Source organism: Dipteris shenzhenensis, chromosome 13 (assembly GCF_047967505.1).
Source record: "Dipteris shenzhenensis isolate YYH24624 ecotype China chromosome 13, Dip_SZ_1.0, whole genome shotgun sequence".
Classification (NCBI taxonomy): domain Eukaryota; kingdom Viridiplantae; phylum Streptophyta; class Polypodiopsida; order Gleicheniales; family Dipteridaceae; genus Dipteris; species Dipteris shenzhenensis.
Window position 1 is genome coordinate 54,075,100 of NC_141608.1, and position 25,458 is coordinate 54,100,557.

Consider the following 25,458-nt stretch of genomic DNA (forward strand, 5'->3'; position numbering starts at 1 on the left):
CTATTAAGTAAGAACAAAAACCCGCGAGAGCAAGCTCAAAGCGGAATACATCATGAAATCATGAGGATAATAAAAAACCCCCTCAGAGTGAGGTGGAAAGAAACCAAGGCTGAGGCTGAAAGTGCCATCTCAACCCTGTAGTAGATTCAGAGAAGAAAGGAGAATCCTTCCATTCCCTGAAGAAAGAAGCCCTCCTAGCTGAGGCTGCACGGGAGTCCCCCTGCATACCCGTCCATACGGCCATCAGAGTGTGTACGATGTCTGTCCAAATACTAGCCAATGTGTGCGAGGGATGAACCTGAGTACCCTCCATAGCCTCTGTGCATCTGGATCTCCAGATATGCCAGGCTGCTATGCTCGCTATAATCTCCCAAGAAGTATCCACAGAGGCATGTACAGCTGTAAAAGGACGGTGTGGAACCACATCCAACGAGCAGAGCTCAACCCGATGAGCTCAACCCGATGACGTCGAACCATGAATCTGGTAAACGATCCATTATTTTTCATAGAAGAAAAATCTTTCCTTCATTTAGTTTGTAGCTACTACTAAGATCCCCAACAGGCCTCCAGTACCCCTTCAAAGAGGCCCACATCTGAGACCACAGACGGAGACCCTTTCTGTACAAACTCCAAGCATGGACTAAGTCCACCATAGCGAAAGACACCCCATCAGCCGAGACAGCCTTACTCCACCAAATTGATTCCCCAAGCTTGCATCCCCACGTAACCCACCACGCCCTTTCCATTCTAGAAGCTCAATTAGAGCTCTCCAAGCTGAAACCAAACCACTCACCAGGTCCGAACCCAAGATTGTAATTGGAAAGTCTGAAAAGAGTTTCTGATACCAGGGTAGTCCTGGCCACGACCCTACAGCGATCCGTTTTCCATGCTCCGTGAACCAGCACGATATTTCTACCCAGGGAATGTGCTGTACAAACAGCTTTGGGAGCCATTTCCCAATAAAGCAAGATTTCTCGTCAGGTATACCCAGGCCTCCCTGTCATTTATGAAGCTTCTACCATCAAAAGTTAATTAGACCAACATTCGTTTCTTTTTTCTCAATGTTCAATTGTATTAATGTTATTTTACAGAATATCCATGTTTATTGGCATACTTCTTCTTATCCTTGCTGTTTTAGATCGTTTAACTAGGCATTGCAAGGTATGACTTCACTTCTGGTTTAACCTTTCCCAAAAGTGCTTGGGGACTGGGTCTGTTAGAATAGATGCAATTCTGTACTGATTTCTTCTAGTCTCACAGGCCTATAATTCCCACCAATAGATTATTCTCTCTCTTCTGAATATCATACACCTTTGGGTGTTGTTAAAAAGGAACACTTTTGGAAATCTTTATTATCCTCATCATAATATTTCTGATAGAGATCCTAAGATTTAGAAGTGTCCCCCATAGGATACATTATTTGGCTGGAGGCAGTTAATAAGTCCTTTTGAACAGCTTACTTATGGTAAAAAATGTTGTATATCTAAAAAATATAGTCTATAAATGGACCTTGAAATGCCATCAGCAGAAGTGTACGCTGCAAAATCTTTTATTCATTTACACTTATTGGCTGAAAAAAAGAACATACAGCTGAGTATTACCTTTGCAAGTTTCATGACTGTATTAATGGAAACCCTTTGCACATCCGCAATGTTGCTCATAATACCCTTGGAGAGCAAGACAGGAAAAACAATAGCTACAGCAGCTCTAGCGTCAGTCTCTGCTGTGAGATTTGTGTCACCAAGCCTTAATGTGAGAGAGCTCACTGAACGACTAAGACTGGCCCCTGCTGTGCGAACTGTCTCCTTAATATCATCCATTGCACGAAAACAGACCGTCCAGACTTGTTCCAAATATTTCTCCACCTATTCATCAGACAGTCATAAGGACAATTTACGTCAAGCAATCAGCAATTTATTCACCTATTCAGTAGACAATCATAAGGACCATTTACTATCCATCAAGAAATCAGCAAAGATTAACTTGCACGCCATACAGCAATAACAAATTTGAACTTCACGTTTAAAAATTCACCCTCTATTGACTGTATCTTGCAATAGGAAACAGAAATCAAAAGGCAATCTGATGCAATAGCCACCCTCTACATTGCATATTGCCCTGGCTTGCTGTTGCAAGAAACTCCAGAACAATACATTATTGCACATCTTTCACAGAGGCTGCATCATCTTAAGCCTTCAGAGGCCCACAAAAAATAGTGATCGTATCCATAGTAACATTTCTCGATCCAATACAGAACTTGTCCATAGCGTTATGCAATACAGAACATCTTCCTATGTGCCCAAATACCAAAAAAAGGGTTGCAACCGGTTTACCATGTGAGCATTTTCTACAGAAGTTTCATCCTGCACTGTTCTGGGTCAGCTTTTCAGCACACCATTGCATATCAAATCCATACAAAGAGCCCACCTTCTTCAAGACAAAGATATACATATGAAACAAATTCAATGCAGTATCTTATCACAGTTGGTGATGGAATTCTGATCGGTATACTTGATCAGAGGTTCACTTGTGAGAAGTTTAACGATCTCTCCTCACATGACTACCAATCAGAGGTAATCAAACAGACGGCTTGGGAAAGTGTTGGAGAAATACAGTTATCAAAACTCAAAATGAACACAAAATTATTAAATGCTCATTACATGGTTTCATATTTGCTTTAATATATGTCAATGACCAAGTTTTTTTTGCATTAAAGCATTGCATTACCTTGTAAAGAAGTAGGTTGTGATCCTTTGATGTCTAGGCCTATGATTCCTAAATGTATGAGTGTCCTCCTATACATAGTAACCTTAGACACAAAACGTGTGGCACCTCTAGTCCAGATCATCAATGACTTGCCTCATGCCATAGGGGGTGAAAGGCATGAGAGGGTGTAAGCTCTTGTATGGTACATGGGATGTGAGAAGGTATGCGTCCATATGAACTATGTGAGAAGGGTGTTGAACATGAAGAGACGTCAACAGAAACAAGTACACTCAGGTGGATGCCTCCCTCGAACCAATCTACCTCAATTTATGTATCATCTTGCATACAATAACATATTGCATAAAGGAAGGTCAGTTCATGACACTTGATATCAGAGCATAATTGTCTGCCATGCGGTAGCAGCCAAAAAGGAAGTGACAGCAGCATGACAATTGTAGGAAGAAGATACAGCATGAAAGTAGCCTCTGTTCTATCATTTTTTATCTCTCCCTCTCTCTCGCATTTTGCTAGAGACCTCTGACGATGCTGAGAGCTCACCCTACTCCGCCCTACATCTGGACATCATGGATTTTGCAGGCCGTGGGGAAGTCCTTCTGGTTGGGGACTTCAATGCGGGGACAGGTACGTGACAAGTACAGCTTCTTGATTTCTGAGATGATTCTATTTTACTGCCTCACCATTGGCATAGATAACACCTATCATCACATATCCCATACCTCACAAAAGCCAATGCTGCTATCAGCTAAAATCTACTACCAGAGCGATCACATCTATGATACCAAGATATCAAGTCAACATGGTTGTCTCATTCCATAGGGCCTCCTTTTCTTATATTAAGATGGTGAGGGAGAGTTAGGAAGTCACATGATGGAGATGGGAGGCTTGGGCAAAAGTAATTGATCGATCGTAACACTGGAAGAACCCCCAGCATAACTCGCCACGAAAAGACCTGTTGTCGACGAAGAGGGACTTGAAAGCATCATGCTCCAAGTTAATGTTGTTAACAATGAGCAGCCTTCTTTGTGACAGCCTATCATCTGGCATTTCATGAAATGATATCCTCAACCATAGAGGGGCACAATCTGAATGCGTAAAGGCATAATCCACCCACATTTTAGTAGTGACATTATCATAATGTTGAGGGTTAACCTTGTACCAACGATCCAAGCGAGCCTGATAAGAAAATGATGTCTCTTAGACACCAACATATGAGTAATATCAGAAGTATTATCTCCCTGCTGGGAGCATTATTAAAATCTCAACAAATAAAAGCATGTTGTCTCTAGGGATACCGTTGCATATCATCCCAAATCAAACCTCTACTGCAAGACGATTGAGGTGCATAGACCAAGGCAAATTCAAATATCTCTCCATGGATAAGACACTGCATAATAATCCATCGGCCTTGGTTGTCATTGAGGGCAACAACTGGCTCAAGATCATGCTTCACAAAAAGACTACACCCGGGAAAGAGTGATCTCCCACACAGAAGATGTCATACCCAGCAAAATGACCTTGACGTCCTACATACATATGCTGATTATGTTCTTGTAATGCCACTATATGTGGCTGCAAATGATTGAGATGCAAGCTAGATCAAGTCTGCATCTCCACCTCTAGATCCGGGCGTCTAACCTGAGGTGACAAAACTGCCTGTTGAGGAGACAGCAAACCCATAATTTCCTCTTCAAGGAAAAGAGTACAACTTGCTGTCACAGCAGCCCAAGTGATACCAACTCCTGAATTTCCTTCAGGGGTATGACCATTGGAAGATGTACCATTCCATGTGCAAGGAGGTAAATGTCTCCAAGCTGTGACAGTTTTTCTTGGAGTCTGCCAAGCTTCTTGAAAAGTTTTTTCTTTGACTTTGGATTGAGAAGTGGAAGGGATCAAGGTAGAAGCATTCCCAATTTAAAACAATCTGTGCTTTCCCCTTATCTTGGGCTGCAATGACTGGCTTATTGCCTCACACACCACACACACACGTGCTCGCGCACGCACACTCACCCACACATAATAAGAATCTGATTTTCCTTTTCGTTTATAGGTGAGTTCGTACTTACAACTCTTCAGCAGTACATCAGATCAAACTTCTTATACCCAAGTTCATGTGTTAATCATTTTGAGTGTCCATACAAATCACACAAAACATTGTTTCTGCGTGGAATATGCTGCACATTGCAATTATCTATGAATCATAGATTGCATTTCTAATGTTTTGTCAATTCCAACTCCACATTTTTTTTTGCAAAAAGAGACTTCTATTAAGTATTAAAGAAAAACCGTTAGAGCAAGCTCCATACGGGATACATCATGCAATGCACGAAAAGCTCAAGAGCCAAAAAGAAAGGATTGAGGCTGAAAGTGCCATCTCAATCCGGTAGAAGCCTCCGAGAAAAAGGGAGAACCCCTCCAAACTCGAAGAAAAATAGTCCTTCTAGAAGAGGCTGCCCGTGAAGAACCCTGCATGCTAGCCCATATGGCTATCAAAGTGTGAACCGTGTCAGTCCAAATACCCGTGAACACCTGTAATGGGTGTATCTGGGTGCCATCCAAGGCCTCAGTACATCTGGCTCTCCAAATGTGCCAAGAGGAAATGCTAGCCAAAATCTCCCAAGAGGTGTCCACTGAAACATGAGAAGCTCTGAAAGGAGTAAGTGGTACATCCTGTAGAGAGCAGGGCTCTATCATCTGCCGGCGGACCGAGAGTGCCCAAGAAGAAGGCTCACCCTCATAAAACACCTGGGGCCCGGTAAGAGATAACCATGCGACCGAGCCCCAAGTCATAAAGAAAGGGGATGTGTGAAAGATGCTGAGTATCCGAGCAACCCCTTTCCAAACAGTCCTCGCCTGACTGCAGTCCCAAAGGCAATGTCGCACTGACTCCTCTGCAGAGTGACAACGAGGACAAGTGGGATCAGCCCCAAAACGTGATCTCCACAGGTTCACTGCAATCCCTCCATGAATAGAAAGCCAAAAGAAAAGAGCGATCTTTCTATTTCTGAGGGATTTCCAGAGCCTCCTCCAGAAATTTCTACGCAAGTCTGCGGTGATGAAGAAGCTTTCCCAATGGGGGGTTCTGGAGGGAATCCAACCCCTACTGTTCAGCTGAAACCTCCTGGCATTACCAACCGTGAAACGAAAGAAGGGAATCCCCCTCTCTCGGTGCCCATGATCTATCCATTCCCACTCTCCTGGGTCCCACTGCAAGCACCTGATAGGTGCACCTCCATATAACCACAACCTCCAGGATCCCAAGGCCAAGAGCAGAGGGTCGGGGTCTAAGTACCACTGCAGGCCCGCTCCAAGGTCCACAAAACCAGCAATCCTGACAGGCTGAAAGGCAACCTCAAGAAGAATGCCATCCCTGGATGTAGAAAGTAAACCTCCATCCCCAACATCAAATACCAGAGCGTCTTCCCCGAGACCTCGGAGAGCGATCACCTGTAAAGGAACTGATGTCCGCGAAAAAGCTCCCATCCAAGTGGTGGAAGTAATAGGCAGCTCAACTGTCCATTCCACCGGGATGGCTGCATCTATCTGCTGAATCCTGCGTGCTACCCCTCTGAGGTGACTCACGGACTGCAGTCTCTGATCCACAGGTAGCCTGATAAAAGATTTCCAAGTGCCTACTGTGTAGGCGGGGCCTCTCTCCCATTTAGACCACTGCATGTAATGGGAAGTGCCCAATGGTCTGGCATGCTCGTCAAGAACACTATCATTCCAAATGATCGGCTGCCTATCAATCTCTTCGACGGTAGAAGGAGGAATCCTTCGAAGAGTGTTCCTGAAGCTCCCCCAAGCTTTCAGGATGGCAGTCATGAGAGGAGAGGCAGGAGATCTGAGAGGGGCTGATGTGAAAATCCAGCGAGGGCTGTCTACCCAATCATCTCCCAAGGTTGGTGTGCAAGCCTGAATGCGTCCAAAAAAGAAATCCTTCCAAGGTTCCTGCCCAGGCATGAGTCCCCTCACCACCACCTTACAAAGCAATGCCCTGCACTGCAAGTCCGGGTCAATGACATTAAGGCCCCCTTCACATGTAGGGAGAATAATGGTCTCCCAGGCCACCCTTGCTGCAACATCTGCTGTGCCATCCAGTCCACTCCATAAAAAATTCCTGACTGGTCTGATGAGCTGAGTGATGCAATCCCTAGACCGGCACCAGCAAGAACACACGAACCAGGAGGTGGCCAAGAGAACCTGATTCACTACCACAACTCTAGATGCAAGGTCGAGTTTGGCAGAGCTCCAGAATAGGAGCTTTTTCCTTATACTTTCTAGTACTGGGGCAAACTGCTGTGCTGGAGAGATGTCCAATCCTACCTGGCATCCCAAATACCTGATAGGAACACCCCTCTGAATCCAGGAAAAACCAATGTCAACACCCCAGCCTGGAGTGTCCTCATCACTGATCCAAAAGCCAAAGGATTTATGCCAGTTAATGTGTGCCCCTGCAGCTGAGCAAAAAATATCCAAGGCTGTCCGGAAAGAAACAAGTGACTGCAAGGAGGCCTGAATAAAAATAGCAGTGTCATCAGCCAACTCACAGTCAAAAAGCTCCTGCTCCTGTCTCAAGGGCAGTCTCAGCCCAAAAAGCTCAGCCTGAGATCTAAGGAAGATACTCATAGCTTCTGCCACAAAAAGAAAGAGGAAGGGGGCTAAAGGGCATCCCTGACGAACTGATCTGGAAATCTGAAACCTGTCACCCCTTACCCCACCAATCAAAACCTGGCTGTGGGCTGATCTGTAAAGGGAGGCCACACCTCTGATCCAAGCATCTGAAAATCCAAACCGTAGAAGAGTGCCCTCAAGAAAACCCCAATCTACTCTGTCATAGGCTTTCTCGAAGTCCAAGAGTAAAACTGCTAGCCTCTGCCCACTCTGCATAGCCCACTCTGTGGCTTCCCAAAAGGAAAAGATATTATCAAAAATGCTCCTGCCATGCACAAAGCCTGTCTGAGTATCATGGATCAGGTCTGGAAGAAGGGGCTGTAGTCGGATGCTGATCGCCTTGGCAAGGATTTTGTAAAGTGTGCCCAAAAGAGTGATGGGTCTCCAATGGGATACAAAATTCCTGTTGCCACCTTTCGGGATAAGGTGAATGAGTCCCTCGGTCAATGAGTCAGGCATCTCACCCGAGTCCCAAATGCCCTGCAGGGCTGAAGTAATATGATCACCTATCATATCCCAAAAGGCTATAAAAAAAGGAGGAGTAAGACCATCAGAACCAGGGCATTTGCCCTTATGAAGGGCAGAAAGAGCAGCCTTGAATTCTGTGTTGGTAAAGCGTGCATCAAGTGAGCATAACATCTCTGGGGTGACCAACACAGGTAAACTCTGCCAAACTTCACCTCTAGCCGCCTCTCAAGCAAGGTCTGCAAGTGAGCCCTTGCGGCAGCAAGGCGCTCCTGTACCCAAGCATCTGATGGTCGTTTCTGCTCCTCCCTCTGAAGGGCTGCCAATTGCCGGCGGATACCAATCTCTCGCCTGAGTACCTCATCTCGTCGAGCACTAGCAACTGAGTGATAGAAGTCGCTGATACTGTCAAGTGCTGTGGCCACATGTGAAGGACCGGCCACCCCCCCCTGCATATGAGAAACCCAGATCTCCAACACTACCTCTGTGAGAGTCTCATCCATGTATAAGGCGTCTGGGATCCTGATACTGTGAGACCGTCCTCTCAGATGAGGCTCTGAAATGGACAAAATTACCGGAAAATGGTCTGAAGTGGAAACACCGGGTGCAATGCAAACTGTCCCCCCTCTATCAAGAGCCCAGTCATCCACATAGAATCTGTCAATCCGAGCATGGATAGGCATCTGCACCCTATGGTTCGACCATGAAAACAAAAGTGACTGAGACTGAACAAGAAATGCATCATCTGACCAAGCATCTCTGGCACTAAACCTGAACAAGAAGGCATCCCAGGCTGCTCTCTCAAGGGAGTGGATACCACCTTCTCTGCCCCCTTTCTTATCAGAAGGTGCCTCAACCATGTTGAAGTCACCTCCAATAATCCATGAATCCGCAATGTCAGCCCACGAGAGCAACTCTTTCCAAAACAAAACACGGTCCCCTCTGTTGTTTGGAGCATAAAGGTTGAGGAAACCAACCTTACATCCGTCAATCAGAAGTAAAACCCACTGTGCCCTGGAGGGGGTTATGGTACCGTGTCCAATGACCAGAGGGAGAATAGAGTCTGTAACTGAAATGCATGTACCTCCTCTGGTTCCCAAGGCAGGAAGCCAAAAAGTCCGGCCTGAAAGCAGCTTACCTGACTTGGAGCAATCTCTGAAATCCAGTTTGTGTTCCTGAAGAAAAAGAATGTCTAGGGAACCACCTGAAACACCTGGATGGAGCTGATTCCTGATCAGCTATCTGCGACGGCGATGAGGGATGCCGCCCAATCCCTGTATATTCCAACTGGCTATCCTCATCGGCGGGAGGAAGTGGGTTGGAATATCTTACCCGACCTGGTGGCGGAAACAGAAGCCTCTACCGGAGCAGACCTCCTGCCATACACACGAGGTCCGAGGGGAGGAAAATCCACAGGTGAGAGAGAGAATGATCTCTCAACAGGGATGCCGATAACTGGCTCTCCAAAAGTAGAGGGTACAAAATCATCATCTGGGAGGCAAGAGAGGTCCTCCAAAGCGGAAAAAGAGTTCCGCTGAGCCAGTCCTGGGGAGGGGGTACGAAGGATTCCTACCGAAGCAGGAAGAGAAAGTAAAACCCCCTTCCCTCTGTCGAAAGAGGGAGGCACCTGTACTGGATCCTGATCAACAAGTGGTGCAGACGAGGTGCCAACTACCTGCGCTGCTGAGGAAGGTACAGCCTGATCCAAGGGTGGAGTCGAACAAGGCTCCTGAACAGTAGTCTCCTCCTGAGGCTCCAAGGGGGTAGCCTCCGAAGAGGTGGAGGAGTGAACTAGAGTAGAGGGCCTAGCCGCGACCGGAACCCACCGTGGGCCAAAGGTGGGGTGGGGTGCTGAAGGGACTCGAGTAGCCCTAGGAGAGGGGGGAGCCCGAGTCTGAGGCCGTATCCACATTTAGTATCTAAACTGTGTAAATACGTATCAAATTCAGCTAGTTCTCTTTACTACTCACTGCATACACTGCAAGGGACTATAGTGACCATGCACAATGAGTATGCGGGCTGAACCTGATCAACAAGTTTCATGATGCTACCATCATTTCACACTAAGTCCTCTCAAATTTTACATGACAAGAAAGAGCTCATTCTCATGACCAACTGCCTTATTTAAAAGCTGTTCAAAAATTGTACGTGGACAAAGCGGAAAACTCAAAAAGCTGTCACGGAAACAAATTTTCCAAATTAATGCAAGGAACTTCATAATCGTAGAAAGACCACCTCATGAAACCGCCGACCTTGCAGCATATCTGCCAAAGCTAGGCATGATGATTCACGAGATCGCCAAAGCCTAGATCCAACTTGTGATAGTAAATCTTCCATGATATCATCAAAGAATTCATCAACTGTCCTTTTAGGCTCTGAAACAATAGATCTCCATATGTACCCCATGGCATCCTGGCCACAAATATAAAAGATTAGTTGACACAAGGCTGGAAACCGCTATCCAAATCCATCCTATAAAGCACAATACAAAAATTTGACATAATTGCTTCAAGTAGACACTGTACAGCAATCCACAAACACATTTTCGAAGCAGATGTACACCTTACTCCTAGAACACACATAAAAAGACACCAAACCAAACAATCATGCATACACTCATTTACACACACACTAGTTTTTTTGGGTCAAATCTATTTGTCATTATATTACAAGAAACAGTCCCGAAGAAAGGGACTATCAGCTACAAGCATCAGAAGATGTCATTATATGACAAGAAGGCGGTATAACCAAGATCCCCAGCATGTAAGCAATCATAAAGCAATTGTCTCAGAGATGCTCGGAAGAGCTGATATTTGACAAGAGAAGGATCACCAAAGACTAGATGATTACGGTCATTCCATAGAGCCCAAAGAGCCCAATAACAAACCCAGTAAAACACACACACACACCATGCACATGTCGTGTGTCAGTCTAAGGGTACACATATGCACATTTTACACACATACACAATGTGTGTCTATTTCTGTGTGTCTATGCGTGCGTGTGTGCACGTGCGCACACACACACACAGTATGCTCATGTGTGTCAGTCCAAGGGCACAGCCTGCAGGCACATACTCAATGTGTGTCTATTTCTGTGTGTCTATGCGTGCGTGTGTGCATGTGTGTGTGTTTTTTTGGGGGGAGGTTGGGTTGTGCATGTTTTGCATGGGAGATGGGGGGGAGGGGATCCCAAATAGGGGTACACAGCTTTAAAACCATTAGGGCTCTATCAGTTTCTGTTGGGATGGAAACGAGACTCTATATACCTCACCACGCAATGTGGCTGGGACTTTCCCAACAAGCTAAGACACGCCATGAATTGAACAATGGATAACCCTTTGTACACGGATACATATGGCTGTCCACATATCAAACAAAGACCCACATAGACAGCCGGATAGGGGGTTAGGATGAGTGGGAATGCTATTATGCTCGTATCAAGTCATACATTACTATCAGATGCATTCCCAATACATGTAGATTTAGTTTTGGAGCTCAACTGCGGCAAATGTATACATCCCAATGTGCTACTTTCCTCCATGTACATCCAATTATGCCAGGACTTCACGAGGAGGAGGCAGGCATTTCCTTTCCCAGCACCTTACAAGGACATCCAAGGTATATGGAATAGGGAGGAGTCTTATTTCTTGGAGTCAATGCAAGACAATAAATATGCAAGCAGAGATCTTTGACCTACTTCCATAGTCAGACATTTTGATAAGGGAGATGCAGCTCATAGGACATATATGCCAGAAGATACTTGCTAAACATGTGTACTACTCATGAGACCAACATACATACCGAGTTGCAAAGACATCTAGGATCAAAAACATATACATGCCGCCCATAGGGAGGCGTGCATAGTGTAATAGACTATGCATTAAAAATCCCTTGCCTTTACCTCCCAAACCTCCGACTCTCTAGTCCACCCTCTTATGTTAGGAGCTGACCATTCACATTGGTCATTTGACATGACACTAAACCAAACCATCTAGACCACGCTTTTTAGAGTATATTGCAAAAGAATAGAAACAATGCATAAACGCTTTATCATAGGAGAGTTGGGAGTTAAGACATCGACACTTTATCCCATCTTGTTATCTGAAACAGGTACGATACCACTTGAAGGTGAGGCACTATGTTACTATCTGGGATACCTCAACAAGATTAAGAAGATGGATGCACACCGAATACCACACATAGCAATAGAGCCACTAAGATCACGGGCTAGTACAAAGATGGGGAGTAATAGATGGAATTGTGGGGGATAAAAGCGGCTGATATACGAGAAGAATCAGGTGGAATCGGAGACTCGGTGATGCAGAAAATGCTACAAAAGTTATATCAAGACACATGAGCAAAAATATACCTTGTAAGACTATAATATATCCAATCATTCAAATTTAGATTTTCGTTGTTCGGAAGTCCAAATTCCTACAAAGAAAACAAAAGAGAAATAGAAAGAGAAGAAAAATGAGGTAACAAAAAGTTTTTTGAAAACCAAGGAGCAAAAATGCAGTTCTACAAACGGGAAATCAACTTGATGGACAGCTATACAATGCAGAAATATCTCAGGGAGGACATCTCAATATTTAAAAGGCATTTAATTTGCAAGCTAAGAGCCACCTCACATGATCTAGAGCTGGAGAAGGGTAGATGGATGCGGCCCTGGATTCCAAGAGAATCAAGGTTATGCAAAATCTGCCATACAGCAGAGGTAGAAGATGAGCAGCACATGGTATTAAAATCTCGGGCATACGCACACATCAGGTAGAATCATGAAAATAATAGAAGTAATCTGCAAAATCTACTGGAACAGACAGCCCTCAAGTTTGGAAGCTACCTGAAAGAAATCCTGGAGCATCGGGGCAAAGTTTTCAGACTAGCACAAAAAATAGCCCAGTAAATACTCACAATGTAGAAAGATTTTGTGAGAAATTTGTTCAGCAATTGTAATTGATCACTATTCATTTAATAGTGGTCACAAGTCCCATAGATTATGAGGGTCTCAAGGTACAATCATCTCTCTCTCTCTCTCTCTCTCTCTCTCTCTCTCTCTCTCTCGCGAGATAGCACCAGCACCACTACGACGCCCATGGAGGAGGCGATTACCTTTGTGACTACCACCATGGGGGTCCCCGACCATGGCATAGAGGGAGCATGGCGTGTTGGGAGAGATCCCAACCGAGAGCAGCCCCTAGTCATTCGCTTCAGAGATTCACATGCTCGTCTAGCGACACTCCGACACCGAGCCTCTCTACGAGAGCATCCCACCCTATCCATGGACGAGGACTTGAAACCACTACAAATTGAGGAGCGAAGAGTTCTTCTGCAGCAGCGGGATGTTGCCCGCAAGGAGGGGAAATGGGCCGTGGTCCGAGATGGTAGGTTGTTGACCGGCACCCATCGGGCTCCCACCCCCGTACCCCCTAGGGGGACGGGGCCTATGAGACTCAGGTTTTCAAGACCCTAGACTGTACCATTTGGAACTGTAATGCCACCTTATGGTCAGACCCAGGAAACTTCTCGTAGGCTTATACAGAACGAGACATAGTCTTTTACAGGAAGACACACCATAGCCCAGAGCATCCACTACCGATAGTCAGTGGCTACACATGGGGGTCAGCCTTCAGGGATGAGACGAGGGATACAGGAGGAGTCCGAGGATCAGGCGGGGTCACAGTATTGTACAGGTCTTCCCTCGCTGGAGCCATCTCCATTGAGAGGAAGGACGCACACTCCCGATTCATGTGGATCTGGATTCGACGCACAGACACCCGTGACTTTACATTGCAGATTTTTCACGTCGCGGAGAAGTCATCCTTTTAGGAGACTTCAACGCGAGGACCTCAGACAGACAGGCCTTCACTTATGACTTCATGGAGGATCCGGTCATACTCCCAGCATTTCACGATGATAGCCTCTGTCGGACTTCATCAGACTGCACAGTACAGCCCACAGATCAGGGACGTCAGCTACTGGAGCTCCTCACCTCGCACAGTATGGTCATTTATAACGGCTTGTCCAGGTGGCCACAGTCTTCCATGCCTACATTCTCTTCTGCTTCTATGCGTGGTACTAGCGTGATCGACTACATCATAGGTCCCCCGACTCTAGTCCCTTCCATCCATAGCCTTACTGTTAGCCCCTTCATGCCCTCTGCCGACCATGCACTCATCCACTTTACTTTGACTCATGTCTCCCATGACCCACCTCCCCCTCGTTATCACGACCGCCAACCCTACTACGAGGTTCATTTCGACCACCAGTTCGATGATGTATATAGCCAGAACCTCAGCCGCCTACTCCGTCCTCATCTATTAGATGCTCTACCATCCACGCGGGACCGGTGGGAACTTGTATATACTTCACTCGTTTCTGCCGCTCACATGTCGTTCCCTGCCACATGTCATTCGTCTAGTCCCCCACCGGTTGGTCTTGTTCCTTGCAACGGTTGGTATGACAAGGAGTGTAAGGAACTCCGCAGGAAACTTAACCTTGAGACCAAGGAGAAGTCTCCCCTCCTTGCCGAAACCAAGAGAGACTACAAGTGGTTGGTTAGGCGCAAGAAACGCCAACTTCTAGCCCGGAATGAGGAGGAGCTGAGAAGCTTGCTTTTTAGCTCTGACTCCAAGGAATTCTGGAGAAAATTCCTCCGCTCGAAGTCTCAGAGCCCCCTCACAGATCCACGTGTCTAGTCTGCATATACTTCAGCTCTATACGATGTTCCAGATCAGCCAGATATCGATTTATCCCACTCCCCTAGGCCAGCTTCATCTAGTCTCTTCACACCGGAGAGTGTCCGTGCAGCAGTCCACCGATTGAAGAACGGGAGAGCTAAGGATCATGATGGATTGCAAGCGGAGTATGTAATCCATGGGATTGATACCTTAGCTTTTGTTCTCTCCCGTCTCTTCAATGAGTCTGTTTGTACAGGCCTACCACAGTCCTGGTTAGGCAATACCATAGTACCTATCCACAAGTCGGGGGACCCTATGGAGCCGTCGAATTACAGGACCATCATGATTGGCCACGTTATGGCCAAGATCTATGCATCAGTTTTGGAAAGCCGTATAAATGACCATGCCGAGACGACAGGACTCAGAGCCAGAGGACAAGCTGGATTTCGCAGGGATCATTCGACGCTTGACCACATTCTCACACTCAGGGCACTAGTAGAGGAGGCGAAGTCACGAAGGCAACGGCTTTATTGTTGCTTCGTGGACTTCAGAAAGGCATTTGATACAGTTCCGCGATTCAGATTGTTTCAGAGGATTCGCGAGATGGGCTTCAGTGGAGAAACACAGTGGGCTATCATGGCTTTGTATGAGAGGGTCACTGGTCGGGTTCGGACACGTGAGGGGCTCTCAGAGGAGGTATGCAGCACGATTGGGGTAAAGCAGGGTTGCCCGCTCTCTCCTACTCTCTTTGGACTATATATTGATGAGCTAGAGATGTTCGTACAGATGACAGGCGGTGTGGGCTCTACTCTCTCAGGATCCTCCATTCCTATCCTCCTGTATGCGGACGATGTGGTTCTCATTTCCTCTACTACTCAGGGCCTCCAGGCACATATTGAGGCACTCCACAGGTTTTGCCAGGACAGGGGATTGTTTTGGAGCTACTCCCCTTGCATTGGATGCAGCGTTTCAGTCGGTCATGTATTTGCACAGGGTTAGGGAGTTTGGAGACTCAGCAGCAGGCAGAGCTCGGTTGCCATGGTTAGCACTTGCATCTTCTATGGAGTTGGCACGATCTGGGGCCCGATACTGCTGGTACTTCAGACTCACTAGGTGGCTCACATCTCTTGGACTAGACATGGATAGACTGCCTCCCTTGCGATACAGCATAGATGCCCCTCATCTCGAGTTGACTCGCCACGAGCTTAGTCAGGTCACGAGAGCAGACTTGCTGCAGATTCATACGTACCGCACTTGGATTTATCCCACGCAGCTTCCGACGAAGATGGCCACATATCGTGACCACTTCCTTCGGGTCTCAGAGGATGGATTTGTCATTCCACCAAGCTACACAGGTATCCACATGTCCCACTCACTGAGGATTGCCCTTGGCCAGCTTAGAGTCTCTTCGCATCAGCTCCAGATAGAGGCTGGTAGGATGCGACGCATGGAGGATGGACGGCGTCCAGGCCGAGAGACCAGGATCTGCCCTTGTTGCACCATGGGAGAGGTGGAGTCAGAGGAGCACTTCATTTGCAGATGCCCGCTATATTATGAGATCAGAGGGAGATTCCACTGTCTCTTCAAAGATGGCTTTGGACCTCTCTCACGAGTGATGGATTATGAGGATCAGCATTGCCTAGCTCTTTATGTCAGGGAGGCCACTATGCTTCGACGACACTACCTCAGAGACCATCAGCACAGACCGGAGCGTGATAGAGCCCAGCCCGATAGAGCTCAAACACACGCTATACCAGATGACAGGTATCAGGAGGAGCACGAGGAGGTCAGAGCTCACACAGGACACATGCCTCCACCCTGTGGATGTACATATGAGATGGTTTGTAGACGCCGCAGGATCTTGTTACATAGGGGACGTACTCGCCGCTTCATCTCCAGACGATCCAGGATGATGGCAGCTTTTCGGAGGAGACTTACTCATGGAGATCTCGCCCTACCAGCCGCTCACCTCACTTTTGCTCAGATTTGTACTCTCATAGCAGGAGGCAGAGTCGATGGACAAGATTTCCAGTATTATTTTGGTTCTCAGACTCCGTGATACATGGACTTGTATCTTTGCATTAACATATTTTACTCATCCCCCCATTTTGCACCCAGGGGCGGTTTCCTTGCATCTAGCTTACTTTATATTTAGGCTCGGATTTGACATTATGTACTTTCACTTGCATTGTATTGCGTAGCACTTAGATGATATTCGACGATGCCTCTTCTTTGTGGCACGTTGATTTTGTGCTATCTTGTACGCAGAGTTCTTGATGTCCCATGGGCCCATTTTGGCCTTTAGTGGACAATAATACACTTTCTTTCTTTCTTTCTTTCTCTCTCTCTCTCTCTCTCTCTCTCTCTAGCCTAGCTCCCACAGCAGGTCTCGCAACAGCAGGGGGGTCGTCGTCCAACCTAGCCTCAGGCGAGCTGAGCCCCTGGCTCTGTCTGGGGTGTTAGCTTCAACAAAGGGGTCTTGAATTGCACAGATCTTTTCCAGCATCGAGTTCCCGAAGACACAGCTTTTTCCATCGACTCCAGCTAACAAGAAGCCATCCTACACTGCCATGGCATCAACACCTTCTCCTTATGCATTGACTTTTCACAGATTTCAAAGCAAGCTTGATCCACATGAGCGGATCTACTTTCTACAACAAGAACTCAGAGATGCAAAACTCTCCATTGCTTCCCTGGAGAAGACAGTTTCAAAGCTCCGCATTGCTTCCCTGGAGAAGACAGTTTCAAAAATAAAGAATGAAGGCAGACAGGAGGTAATTCAAGAAGTCCTACAGCAATGCAATACTGCAACTCCTACACCACAGCTTGTAGCGAAGGCCCAAGAAATGGTCACCACTCAGCTCAAATCCATCGGACAGGAAATTACAGCAACAATACATAACAAGATTGACAAATGTGATGTTTATACAGAGGTAAGAGAGCAGCAAGTCATAGCAAGAAACAATAAGATTTTACATATTGGGGGATTGCAAGATAGTTGCCTTAGCTATTTTGAAATGGAAGAGGAAGAGGAATGCATTGATGAGGAAAAGATTATCCAACTCAAGAAGGCAGTGCCACAAATCGGCTGGGATGAAAATGACATAAGTCTTATCACTTGAAAGGGAAACCAAGCACAGATTTCTTTCAAAGAAAGGATTTTAACAACTAAGATCCTTAGACAAACCAACAAGCTCAAGGGTACTAGGATTTGGATATCTGAAGAGCTCACTCCGACCCAACTCAAACAAAGGGAAAATGAGCTTATCAAAGTGAAAGAAGCAAAGAAAGAAGGTAAATGGGTGGTTTATCGAGACAAGCAAGCACTCATTAGAGATTTCAAACCTAAATCCAAAGACTCTCGTTCTTAAACTGATGTTATTCAGACCACCCTTAATATAGTACTTGAATGTAGTTATCCTATAATAATTTGGGGCTGAGCTGCTATACTCCCCCCAAGACTCTCAGTCTCTAACTAATGTTGATGATTTTGGTGTGCATTTTGTCCCATAGACCCGTGAGGTCTCCTGTGGACGTCTCTCCTACAGGTTGAGGAGCGCAAGGCGCTCATGCCTCAGAGAGATGCAGCCCGAGCTCAGGGCAAGTGGGCAGTGATCAGGGATGGCAGACTCATCACAGGCACTTTGAGGCGTGCTCCCACAGTGCTTAGAGATGACAGACCAGCAGATATAGCCCCACCTCCACCTCCTGCTACAACCGCTTGATGGGACAGGGCCCATGGGACACACCACCCGTCAGATAGTCTACGCATCGCTGTATGGAACTGCAATGGTTCTTTTACAGCACAGCCAGGCAATCTACGGGGGCATTCTTTGGGAGAGATATCATCTTTTTCACGGAGACACACGAGAGTCCAGAGAGACCTTTGCCACGAGTGACAGGGTATACATGGAGATCTGCCTTCAGGCAGCACACCCGAACATTTGGAGTGAGAGGATCTGGAGGAGTGGCCATTTTGTACAGAGAGCATCTCGATCGGATCATCACAGTGGAGAGAGCGGATTCACATGCCCGATTCTTGTGGGTACGCATCTGCCGCAGAGCCCCTCAGCGAGATCTTTTTATTGCAGTTTGCTACTTCCCCCCGGCGCAGTCGATCTATTCTTCCACTGGACCAGGCCAGTCCATATTTAAGGATCTCTCAGCGGACATTGCAGATTTTTCACATCGCGGAGAAGTCATTCTTTTAGGAGACTTCAACGCGAGGACCTCAGACAGACAGGCCTTCACTTATGACTTCATGGAGGATCCGGTCATACTCCCAGCATTTCACGATGATAGCCTCTGTCGGACTTCATCAGACTGCACAGTACAGCCCACAGATCAGGGACGTCAGCTACTGGAGCTCCTCACCTCGCACAGTATGGTCATTTATAACGGCTTGTCCAGGTGGCCACAGTCTTCCATGCCTACATTCTCTTCTGCTTCTGGGCGTGGTACTAGCGTGATCGACTACATCATAGGTCCCCCGACTCTAGTCCCTTCCATCCATAGCCTTACTGTTAGCCCCTTCATGCCCTCTGCCGACCATGCACTCATCCACTTTACTTTGACTAATGTCTCCCATGACCCACCCCCCCCTCGTTATCATGACCGCCAACCCTATTATGAGGTTCATTTCGACCACCAGTTCGATGATGTATATAGCCAGAACCTCAGCCGCCTACTCCGTCCTCATCTATTAGATGCTCTACCATCCACGCAGGACCGGTGGGAACTTGTACATACTTCACTCGTTTCTGCCGCTCACATGTCGTTCCCTGCCACATGTCATTCGTCTAGTCCCCCACCGGTTGGTCTTGTTCCTTGCAACGGTTGGTATGACGAGGAGTGTAAGGAACTCCGCAGGAAACTTCACCTTGAGACCAAGGAGAAGTCTCCCCTCCTTGCCGAAACCAAGAGAGACTACAAGTGGTTGGTTAGGCGCAAGAAACGCCAATTTCTAGCCCGGAATGAGGAGGAGCTGAGAAGCTTGCTTTTCAGCTGTGACTCCAAGGAATTCTGGAGAAAATTCCTCCGCTCGAAGTCTCAGAGCCCCCTCACAGATCCACGTGTCTGGTCTGCATACACTTCAGCTCTATACGATGTTCCAGATCAGCCAGCCATCGATTTATCCCATTCCCCTAGGCCAGCTTCATCTAGTCTCTTCACACCAGAGAGTGTCCGTGCAGCAGTCCACCGATTGAAGAACGGGAGAGCTAAGGATCATGATGGATTGCAAGCGGAGTATGTAATCCATGGGATTGATGCCTTAGATTTTGTTCTTTCCCGTCTCGTCAATGAGTCTGTTTGTACACGCCTACCACAGTCCTAGTTAGGCAATACCATAGTACCTATCCACAAGTCGGGGGACCCTATGGAGCCGTAAGCTGTATAAATGACCATGCCGAGATGACAGGACTCAGAGCCAGAGGGCAGGCTGGATTTCGCAGGGATCATTCGACACTTGACCACATCCTCACACTCAGGGCACTGGTAGAGGAGGCGAAGTCACGAAGGCAACGGCTTTATTGTTGCTTCGTGGACTTCAGGAAGGCATTTGACACAGTTCCGTGATTCAGATTGTTTCAGAGGATTCGCTAGATGGGCTTCAGTGGAGAGATACAGTGGGCTATCATGGCTTTGTATGAGAGGGTCACTGGTCGGGTTCGGACACGTGAGGGGCTCTCAGAGGAGGTATGCAGCACGATTGGGGTGAAGCAGGGTTGCCCGCTCTCTCCTACTCTCTTTGGATTATATATTGATGAGCTAGAGATGTTTATACAGATGACAGGCGGTGTGGGCTCTACTCTCTCAGGATCCTCCATTCCTATCCTCCTGTATGCGGACGATGTGGTTCTCATTTCCTCTACTGCGCAGGGCCTCCAGGCACATATTGAGGCACTCCACAGGTTTTGCCAGGACAGGGGGTTGACCGTAAACCTTGGCAAGACCAAGGTTATGGTTTTCAACACCTCTGATCGTATTTATAGCACGGATGAGTTTTGCTTCACATATGACGGACAGCCCATTGAGCTTGTTAGAGAGTACATTTATTTGGGGGCAGTTTTCAGGGGACCGGTTTTCACCATGACATATGCAGCGCGAGATAGGATTAGTAAAGGGTATGCTTCGTTGGCTCATCTTGAGCGTCAGTGTTTTCAGTCCCACTTTCAGCATCCCGATACGAAATCCTTGCTTTTTGATACATTGGTGAGACCAGCTGCGATGTATGCAGCTCCTTTCTGGGCAGGAGACCTCGGCGCTGCAGATTGGAGACGAGTAGAGAGGTTACAGATCATCATGTTCTCTCGGCTCATTAGGGCCAAGGCTACAGTTCCGCACGAGATCATGCTAGCAGAGTTTGGAGCTACTCCCCTTGCATTGGATGCAGCGTTTCAGTCGGTCATGTATTTGCATAGGGTTAGGGAGTTTGGAGACTCAGCAGCAGGCAGAGCTCGGTTGCCATGGTTAGCACTTGCATCTTCTATGGAGTTGGCACGATCTGGGGCCCGATACTGCTGGTACTTCAGACTCACTAGGTGGCTCACATCTCTTGGACTAGACATGGATAGACTGCCTCCCTTCCGATACAGCATAGATGCCCCTCATCTCGAGTTGACTCGCCACGAGCTTAGCCAGGTCACGAGAGCAGACTTGTTGCAGCTTCATACGTATCGCACTTGGATTTATCCCACGCAGCTTCCGACGAAGATGGCCACATATCGTGACCACTTCCTTCGGATCTCAGAGGATGGATTTGTCATTCCACCAGGCTATACAGGTATCCACATGTCCCACTCACTGAGGATTGCCCTTGGCCAGCTTAGAGTCTCTTCGCATCAACTCGAGATAGAGGCTGGTAGGATGCGACGCATGGAGGATGGACGGCGACCAGGCCGAGAGACCAGGATCTGCCCTTGTTGCACCATGGGAGAGGTGGAGTCAGAGGAGCACTTCATTTGCAGATGCCCGCTATATTATGAGCTCAGAGGTAGATTCCACTGTCTCTTCACGGATGGCTTTGGACCTCTCTCACGAGTGATGGACTACGAGGATCAGCATTGCCTAGCTCTTTATGTCAGGGAGGCCACTATGCTTCGACGAGACTACCTCAGAGACCGTCAGCACAGACCGGAGCGTGATAGAGCCCAGCCTGATAGAGCTCAGGCACACGCTATACCAGAGGACAGAGACCAGGAGGAGCACGAGGAGGTCAGAGCTCACACAGGACACATGCCTCCACCCTGTGGATGTACATATGAGATGGTTTGTAGACGCCGCAGGATCTTGTTACATAGGGGACGTACTCGTCGCTTCATCTCCAGACGATCCAGGATGATGGCAGCTTTTCGGAGGAGACTTACTCATGGAGATCTCGCCCCACCAGCCGCTCACCTCACCTTTGCTCAGATTTGTACTCTCATAGCAGGAGGCAGAGTCGATGGACAGGATTTCCAGTATTATTTTGGTTCTCAGACTCCGTGACACCTGGACTTGTATCTTTGCATTGGCATATTGTACTCATCCCCCCATTTTGCACCCAGGGGCGGTTTCCTTGCATCTAGTTTACTTTGTATTTAGGCTCAAATTTGACATTATGTACTTTCACTTGCATTGTATTGCGTAGCACTTAGATGATATTCGACGATGCCTCTTCTTTGTGGCACGTTGATTTTGTGCTATCTTGTATGCAGAGTTCTTGATGTCCCATGGGCCCATTTTGGCCTTTAGTGGACAATAATACACTTTCTTTCTCTCTCTCTCTCTCTCTCTCTCTCTCTCTCTCTCTCTCATTTAGCACTTTAGCTTTCAGCAAGGGCCTTAGTGAGCCCTTCGCTTCAGCCCATAACGGCTTGTATGAGTTTGTACTTTGTCTCGTAGGCCCACGAGGCGGCCTGCAAACGTTAATATCTCTCTCTCTCTCTCTCTCTCTCTCGCACACGCGCGCACGTACAACCTACACAAAGGAGCACTTTAGCTTTCAGCAAGGGCATTAGTGAGCCCTTCGCTTCAGCCCATAGCGGCTTGTGTGAGTTACTTTCGGTTTTGTACTTTGTCTTGTAGGCCCGCGAGGCAGCCTGCAAACGTTAATACATCTCTCTCTCTCTCTCTCTCTCTCTCTCTCTCTCTCTCGCGTGCGTACAACCTACACAAAGGAGCCAAGGATGCCAACAACAATTCTCAGATATGTTCTAAAGACACCAAGACTCCCGATGGGACCCGAGTTGGGCCTTGGCTTAGCTGAGACTACTCTTGACAAACTTAAGACAAGACACGGCATCACATGAGCTACTCCTGACATATATGTTTCTTCCACTTCATGTTGTCCCTAGTTTCATCTTATCAATAGTTTCTTGAAGGTATGATAGACGCTTCTATTGGCACAAAATGCACCGCGTGGCAACAAAGGGTGGGCCAAGTACGGGGGGATCCCACTCCCCCCGCCTCCTAGCCAAGGAAAGGCCTCTCTCTCCTCCCAAAAAATACTAGAAGGGATGAAAGAGAGAGGGGGAAATGAGGCCATATACAAGGCGGACGTCGCAACATCTCCGCCGGTGCATTGCACACGTCCACAGTCCAGAAACCACATTGTTTCCACGTGTCCTGCACACGACAGACTGCGAAGAAAACTCTACCTGCTTTGATACCATATTGGCGCAGAATGCACCACGTGGCAGCACAAGGTGCGCCGAGTATAAGGGTCCCCCCCCCCCCCCACCTCATAGCCATGCAAATGCCTCTCTCTCCTTCCAAAAATACGGGATTGATTATAGAGAGAGGGGGAGATGAGGCCATATATACAAGGCCCTCAAACTTTCACACATGTATCTTGCCACGTGTCACAGCCGCGAGCCTCCTCGTGAGAAACCACGCTCCACTCAAGCAACAACATCTAGTTCCTCGAGGTATACTCTCATGTTGCTTTTTAGTTCCTTTCATCTCCTAATCTTTTCTGGCCTTCCGCAAATGCTAATCCCTCCCTCCCTCCCTCCCCCCTTCCCTCCCTACCTCCCTCCCTCCCTCTCTCTCTCTCTCTCTCTCTCTCTCTCACTCAGGAGTGTCATTGAGGAGGCCAGATCACGGAAGGAGAGGGTATACTGTTGCTTTGTGGATTTCCGCAAAGCCTTTGACACAGTACCTTGAGCTCGTCTTAACACACGCCTACAGACACTGGGATTTGATCAGGACATCATCTGGGCCGTCATGGCACTGTATGTGAGTGTCTCAGGCCGAGTTCGTACAGGCGCAGGTTGGACAGATGAGATCCTGAGTACCATAGGAGTCAAACAGGGTTGTCCCTTATCACCGACCCTGTTTGGCCTCTACATCGATAAGCTTGAGACTTTCATGGGGACGTTCGGAGGGACCGGTTGCTCACTTGCCGGGATCATCATCAGGATTCTTCTTTATGCAGATGACGTGGTACTCTTGTCGTCCACACCCGAGGGGCTCCAGCGACACCTGGATGCACTGCAGGCTTTTTGTTTATCCCATGATTTGGAGGTCAACCTTGGCAAGACCAAGGTCATGATCTTTAACACCTCTCGAGCAAACATGCAACGGAAGCAGTTTACTTTTACTTTCGGTGGGTCACCAGTTGAGATCGTATCCTCATACACTTACTTGGGGGTCATCTTCTCCGGCCCGATCTTCACGATGAGACCAGCGATGCAGGCCAGACTGAGCAGGGGATACGCCTCACTGGCTCGGCTAGAGAGACAGTTCTTTCACTCCCACTTCTAGGACCCTCGGACCAAGGCTCTTCTCTTCGACTCCTTGGTCCGACCAGCCGGCATGTATTGTAGCCCTTGTTGGGGGCCTGACATCTCAGAGATAGAGTGGACACGGGTGGAGCGCTTGCAGATCCTCATGCTCTCCCGGATGATCCACGGGAAACTGTCTGTACCACATCACATCATTCAGGCCAAGTTTGGTGCTTCTCCACTCCAGCTCGATGCAGCCTTTCAAACCATCACATATCTACACCGGGTTAGATCACATGGGGACTGCACATCAGGGAGACAGAGGTTGCCGTGGTTGGCTCTCGATTCCTCCATGAGGTTGGGAGCAGAGGGAGACCAGCGATGCTTGTATGCACGGACTCACAAATGGTTTGTGAGACTAGGGTTCCACATCGATAGGATACCTCCTTTTCAGTACAGTTTAGATGCCCCTCCGGTACTCCCACCCACCATCCCGATTGGGCCACATACCAACCAGGTCATTCGAGAGGATCTCCTGCAGCTACACACCTTTAGGACCTGGTTGGAGCCGAGGGATCTTCCAGTGAAGCTGATTTTCTACAGAGATTACTGTCTTCGCATTTCGGAGGAGGGATTCATCACACCACCGGGGTACACTGAGCTTCATATGCCTCACTCACTACGGATCTCCATCGGACACTTTCAAGTATCATCACACCGCCTCCGCATAGAGAGCGGCAGAGCAGAGGGGATCCCCAAGGAGCATCACATATGCATATTGTGCGACTGTCAGGAGGTTGAGTCGGAGGAGCATTTTATTTTCAGGTGCCCAGTGTACTACGAGATCCGAGGTCGCTACCACTGCCTCTTCAGAGACAGCTCCGGGCTCCTTTCGAGATTTCTCGCCTACCCAGATCAGAGATGCCTCGCGGCCTTCATTCACGAGGGAATCCGACATAGAGAGTACTTACTCAGGCGACGGGGCTTGGTCACATCATCAAACACCTCTCAAAGCAGGATCACAGAGTTCTTCCCATCGAGTGACATTGATCGTCCAGTCTCTAGCCGCCGACGTGACAGAGACCCCGACGATCGCAGCACGACACACGAGACATCGAGGGGACACACAGATCACTCTGGGGGACCTCCCGTCATTGTTTAGACCCGGGATACGTCCCACGGAAGTCACGGTGGCTCTGGTTTTGC

General features: G+C 47.8%; 1 protein-coding gene across 2 annotated transcripts in view; it reads right to left on the reverse strand.

Annotated features, from left to right (window-relative positions):
• LOC147895586 (ARM repeat superfamily protein) overlaps nt 1-25,458 on the reverse strand; it is a 264,407-nt gene that overhangs the window by 71,627 nt on the left and 167,322 nt on the right. For both annotated transcript variants that reach the window (XM_087383313.1, XM_087383312.1), the window contains exons 23-24: nt 10,099-10,275; nt 1,602-1,865 (exon numbers count right to left, since the gene is read on the reverse strand). In XM_087383313.1, the coding sequence (XP_087239439.1) occupies nt 1,602-1,865; nt 10,099-10,275 (441 nt within the window). The remainder of the gene's footprint in view (nt 1-1,601; nt 1,866-10,098; nt 10,276-25,458) is intronic.